We start from the raw sequence: 6,000 nt of genomic DNA, 5'->3' as shown, positions 1-6,000 counted from the left end.
GGAGTGACAACCTGCTTCCATATTCTAAGAGATCCTAGTTTTAACTCATCCAGCACTCGGTTTTTCATCATGTGCTGAGCAACAGTGAGAAAACATATCCCAAGCTACCGCTGCAAAATGCAAACGCTCCCGTTTTGGCAATCAACCTGTGCTCTGTCAGCACACAGCATGGAGATAGCAGGGCGTAAGGAAACCAGACACTGATCAACAACAAAACCAAATCCTCAGGTACCCGTGTGTGGCTGTGAGGACAATATGATTCAGCTCCCCATATTCCACAACTAAAATATTGTGATTTCAATTTCAGCCTCTTGCTGTACAGTTTCTCTTAATTCACAGCAAATCCTGTCCATTTTCTCAAAGGCTTGCCGTCCCTTGTCACCTATGGAGACAGAAAAAACATAACCCATGCTGAGGAAGAGAAAGCAGTTAAGACACCCCAAGAAATGTGATATTCTGAAAATACTTTTTTTGTGACCTTGTTGGGAACTAACAAGGACTCTCAATAGTGACAAACACATCTCTAAGGGAATGGTTTTCCAAAAACTGCTAGAAGCCACCACGGAAAACCAGGCCTGTAAACATTTCCACATGAGTAACGATTTGGAGCATCACAGTTGGAAAACTTTTGTAATATGTATCTGCGTGTTTCTGTGAAGCAAGGCTGGAGATCCCCAGAACTAAGCACGAATCACAGTGTTTATAGGAAGAACAAGGAAATTACTGTCTGCTGAATAAACTAGACATCCTCTCTAGCAGCTGTGCATTTACGATATTTAGCCTAGGCAATTCAGTGTCCAGAGCTGAAGTACAAACACAAGACAGTAGCAAATGGGGAACACTGACATTTCATTAGCAGCTCAACTCCACTGCAGATCTGCTGAGTTCAGGTGAAGTGACAGGTAATGAAGCAGTATCAAACCACGTTTGTACTCTTTAGCCCTCCTGTATCTTGAGTGGAACCATTTGAAGAAGAATGGGAACATCAAAGTTAGCAGTAACTACTGAGTTTGTAGCTGGCTAGAAGAGAGTCCCAGACCCAAAAAGTCTGTTATTGTTCTGATTTATATAAAAGATCTTTAAATCAGCTTAGGTAATCTCAGAGCCAAAGAGGCTTTATTGCTACCTGCCAGGTTTAAATGTCCGTTTTAGAAAATCTAGGAGGAGAAAACTGCTGATGCCAGTAGTGCTATTAAGAAGACTCCATCACTTCCAGTACCAATCTGCCACCTTTTTAAAGTATAGTTCTTCTTAAAGTACTTTATCCTACAGAAATCTCCTTGGTCTGTCTCTGCAAGTTTTAATGGCAGCTTTTGGTTATTATCTGTGATACAAAGTGTATCTTCATGGTATGAAATAGCTGTTCACGACAGATTTCCGTTGTCTTAGATGTGTTCAGGCTGAACTTCAGGCCTGTTCTGGTTCTGCACTATCCCATGTTACTTTTTCAGAATCTATATTTTGCGGTTGTACAAAAGACTTACCAAAGGACAGCGTTGTTTCCCTGGCTGCATTCCTCACTTCCTCTGTTTCAGATTGGCACAGGTGGGCAACCTGCTCAATGCTCTCAACACCCTGTTTGAGAAAAGAAAAATGTGCAACAGTAGCTCTTCAGCAAGCATTTTGATGAATTTTTTTTTGCAAAGTAAACACATACATCCTAACTCCCATCTCTTTTTTCATCTGAATTCTACTGTGACTTTTCTCCCCCACCACATCAGCTTGCAGTTCATTTTTCTGAGCATGATCTCACCTCTGCTGCTTTTTCTCCTATTTTAGGGCATGTAAAACTTCCAAGGTAGTGGTCACTGCTGCAGTACCATTAAATGAGCATAAAGCAATCAGGACCTTCACTGAAGAAGTTGATGCAGGGCATGCAAGGGCAACAATTGCTTTGCAAATTTGACTTTGAAGAGAAGACTGATTTGTTGGGCTGATCTTGTGACTGCATTTGTAGAAACTGCACTCACAATCCCTTGTGTGCAGACGAACTTATTACAGACGGTTGCTGCTGGAAAGCTTTAGATCTGTTCTGACAGTTTCTTATAACAGCAATTCAAATTTTATTTTGCTGACTGTAATCGGTTATTGTTAAAAAAAAGATGAACTGATTTAACTTTGAATTTCTACAGTTAAAGCTTTAGAACTGACTCCATATATAGCTGACTGTTGCTCTTTTTTCTCCATGCTAGATGGTCCCCAGGCAGACAGTGTCTGCTGTCCTTCACCACTGACAATATTGCAGGCGTTAGAAAATGTCCTTTCTGCCATTGTTCTGTGCCTGTCAGATCAAACTGAGCCACTCCAAGATGCTTGCAGCTCCCTCTGCCTGCTGCCTTTTGAATAATAGCATTAATAGTTTGGAACTTTGGCAGCCAAAGAATTTGTTAATTCCAAATAGAAGGAAGCTGAAAAAGTAAAACTACCCACTTAAAAAGTAAAAAAAAAAAAAAGCTAGATACACTTTTGCATCTAGCAATTTTGGCCAAACATGCACAGCAAAAGTAGAGCTGTAAATACTTACTCTCAGGTTTTTAAGAGCTAAACATGCAGCTTGCTGAAGTCTTGTGTCACAGTCAGTTAAAAGATTGGTGTAAAAAAAGAGAGCCTGAATAGAAAAGGAAAAAAAAAGACAAAGGGCTTTATAAACTTAAGCGTAATCAAACACTCAAATTCAGACTGACACTAGCACTGTTTTACCCATCTGAAATTGAGTAAAGGATAGAGACCAAACACCTGGCCACTGATGTAGTTCAAGTTGATAAGAGAGAGACAATAGTGCTATTCCAAGATAAAACAGGTTCCATATATTTCAGCATCTATTTAGAAAAGCCAGTAAGAACTGCAGTCTTTACCTTTTCCCTAAAGTTCTTGTTGGCTGCTGCACGGGACAGGCAGGACGTGGCTGCCTTGCTGACGCGGTGGTTGTCGTCCAGCTGTAAAATCCCCAGCAGCTGTAAAGTCTGTGGTAGAGGCTGGAGTTTGTTCAGTCGCTTCCCTTTCAATTTTTTAAGAGTCTTCAGCCGTCCAGGGCATTGCAGCTCCTCAATCAGCATCACTGCAATTGAAAGGACTCCACTCATTGACAAATGAAGACGTTATCAAGAAAAGACAAACTCCTCTCTCAATTCTGTCTCCTTTAGCCACAAGTAGTTATTCACACAGCTCATAAGCAAGTCAAACATAGCAGGAAGCAAATTGGGATGACTGCCACTTTGACCATCCTGTCTTCTTGCCCTGCCATTGTTTCATTTCCATCCTATGCCAAGGCTGTCTGACAAATGGAGCAGAGATTACTATTTCGCAATATTGGTTCACAGGATGCAGTGATACCCTGGTCTTTTCAGGCCCCGGGTGCACTGAATACAACATAGAGTGTGAAAGAACCCCTGCACCTCTGGAGATCAGGAAAAGTGATCTACAGTAAGGAAAACATAATCAAGCTAAATACTTTTAAACATCCCTGAAAGATCTTGCTCTACTGTTCAAAGAGAAAACTCTCTATCTTTTAAAAAATAAGAAAACAGGCACTGGATTTCAATCTGCAGACTATTCCAGGGCTTTTTCCACTGACTAGCAATGCACAGGTTCTTAAGTCCTCCACCACATGAGTCATCTGCATCAAAATAAGACTAAAGATACAGCCAATAGCAGGACTATTTTTAAAACAATTCTTTGGACATGTTGGACTAGGCTTCAGCAAGACACTGGCTACCTCATGGTAGAAAACGCACACCAGTAACCTCTGAAATTCCATTGCTATTATCCATGTTTGATTGCAGCTGCAATAGTCACACAAAGCTAGAGCCATTTACTCAGTCCTTGAATCCAGCTGTCGGTTGCTGCCAACTTTGTTTCTGCTTTAACTTCAGAATATCACAGAACCCACTTTTTTGGGCACTTAAGATAAACCCATCCTTCACACCTCTTTTTTGTTTCTACCCAGTTAGATATGGGAGGCAAGTTTGTCTCTCCTGTTCTAATTAAAATTGTATGGTCATCAGGGGAATTAAAATGGTAGCAAACTGGCAATGACTGTTTTCTGCTGTGAAAATATATCATGAGTAGTAGCCTGGAGATAACCAGCTGGGCTGGTGAGCTCAAGCAAAGGAGCCAAGCAGTGCCATTACCTTCTTTAGCAAGTTTTGCGAAGTGTTTCTCCAGGCTGGTAATGTGGTGTTTCTCCAGGTAGCTATAAAATTGGAATAAAGTAACTGGTTCTGTTTGGAGGTACAGAGAGGGGAGCAACCCGTCACAGGTGATGATCTGCTCTAGCAACCTCTGCAGTACTGAAAGTAAAACAGAAAAGAACAAATGAGAAAATGAAAGGTTCATCAGATGTAAGCTGCTTAAAACATGAAGATACAGGTTTCAGTTTATTTTTAAAATGCACAAGGACAATTTTTAGCTGTGCAATAAAATGAAACCAGAGTGGCCTTGTGTTCAAGGGACAGGCTGGTACCTGCTTCTAATTGGCCAGGGTATTTTTCCTTCACTTTGAGTGTCAGTGTGTATTTTAGTGCATGACGGAATCTTTCTGCTGAAGCAAACAAGATGCTGCCAGGCTCTGCAAGATCACTCCAGATTTTCAGATAATGCTTCTTCCTTTTAGTCTTCTGAATAACTGAAAAAAGTCACATTTCAGAAAGTCAGCGAGCTCTAGCAGATTTTGGATTTTACATGATAAATTAGGCACCAGATAGCATATCTACAGACACGTCAGCATAACTTTTGTTTGCGTTTTATAGATGGTTCTCTCCAAAGCTGGAGATTTACTGCCAGTATTTTAACATCTGCAAGCACTGATTTCACCAAGCTTGGGTTGAGCTCCTAAACTGTCATTATGAGACCTGCATGAGACGCCTAGCAGCTCTCCTGCCTCTCATTATTCATTTTATGCCAGCATCTGAGTCTAGTTTCAGAAGAACTTTCTGAGAGTTTGTTTCCACTTCTACCAGCAAGAGATGGGCCATTTCCCCGCGTTCTGGAGATCCTCTCTTATGCACCTTCACAAGTGGAGAACTTTGAACCTCAAATGCATAGGCTGGGGCAGGCTTGCTTTGATCAAACACGGCAGAAGAGCACTTGAAGCAATTCCCTGAGGTTTCTTACTATCACTTAAACCCTATCATTTCTCACACTTACCTATGGAGATGTTGAACTCGTGTTGTGCATTTAAGACTCCTACACTTTTCTCATCACATTGTGCGAAAGGCCCTTTGGAGCTGTGCTCCAGGGAACAGTTTATTCTCTCATCCTTCAGGGTAAAATCTGTCAGCAAATGTTTCCAACTAAAATCTGCATTCTTGCCACTATATTTGCCAAGATGAGAACAAAAGCCTTCAAAGTCTCCCACTGTGCCTTTAACACTTTGCCACATCCAACAGTTAATGGAAGAATTTAGTAGTGGGAAGGCCTGAGATGGGAAAAATTGCACACCAAACTTCTCTTGCAAATGTGTACAGAATTTGGGCTGTTTGCTCACTAAGTAAAAGCAAAGATATAAAAAGAGGATTCTATTAAGGCTGTTCTTCAACTGCAAGCTCTCATCTATAACATCCCTGTTTCTGAAACAGTTCAGCTACTATTTCTTTGAGCTAAACTTCTTTAAATCTTTTTCTTCCTTGCAGGAGAAAAAACCTGATCAAACAATGAATGCCATTTTTTTCTAAGAACTTACATCTAAGAGCTGTTTTAATTATGCAAATGTTTATAAGGAATTTAGAATGAAACCCTGATGCGTCTGGGTAAGCTCAAGCAGTCACCTGTACCTCTCACATCTCTGGCGTGCCTTGAAATAATGCAGTTACTCACTTTCTTCAACAGACATATCCAAGACATCCCCCAGGACTCGTGTCTGCTCTGATACTTCTTCCAAAATGTTCTCCTGGACAACCTGGGTTACATTTGGTGACCTCAGTTTCTGAAATGCAACATGCTTGTCTTAGTAGCTGAAACAAAGGCAACATCAAACTCAAGACAAATGAGGATTTCTTTCTT

At 40.9% G+C, this 6,000-nt stretch overlaps 1 protein-coding gene across 1 annotated transcript in view; it reads right to left on the bottom strand.

Annotated features, from left to right (window-relative positions):
• Positions 1-281: 281 nt before the first annotated feature.
• FAM65C (family with sequence similarity 65, member C) overlaps positions 282-6,000 on the bottom strand; it is a 30,391-nt gene continuing 24,672 nt past the window's right edge. Inside the window, exons 15-21 of the mRNA XM_010184019.1 lie at positions 5,815-5,923; positions 4,463-4,624; positions 4,131-4,289; positions 2,856-3,058; positions 2,525-2,608; positions 1,485-1,575; positions 282-382 (exon numbers count right to left, since the gene is read on the bottom strand). Coding sequence (XP_010182321.1) covers positions 282-382; positions 1,485-1,575; positions 2,525-2,608; positions 2,856-3,058; positions 4,131-4,289; positions 4,463-4,624; positions 5,815-5,923 — 909 coding nt within the window. The remainder of the gene's footprint in view (positions 383-1,484; positions 1,576-2,524; positions 2,609-2,855; positions 3,059-4,130; positions 4,290-4,462; positions 4,625-5,814; positions 5,924-6,000) is intronic.

Source organism: Mesitornis unicolor, unplaced genomic scaffold, assembly GCF_000695765.1.
Source record: "Mesitornis unicolor isolate BGI_N332 unplaced genomic scaffold, ASM69576v1 scaffold55054, whole genome shotgun sequence".
Taxonomy (NCBI): domain Eukaryota; kingdom Metazoa; phylum Chordata; class Aves; order Mesitornithiformes; family Mesitornithidae; genus Mesitornis; species Mesitornis unicolor.
This window is presented reverse-complemented; position numbering and strand designations above follow the sequence as displayed.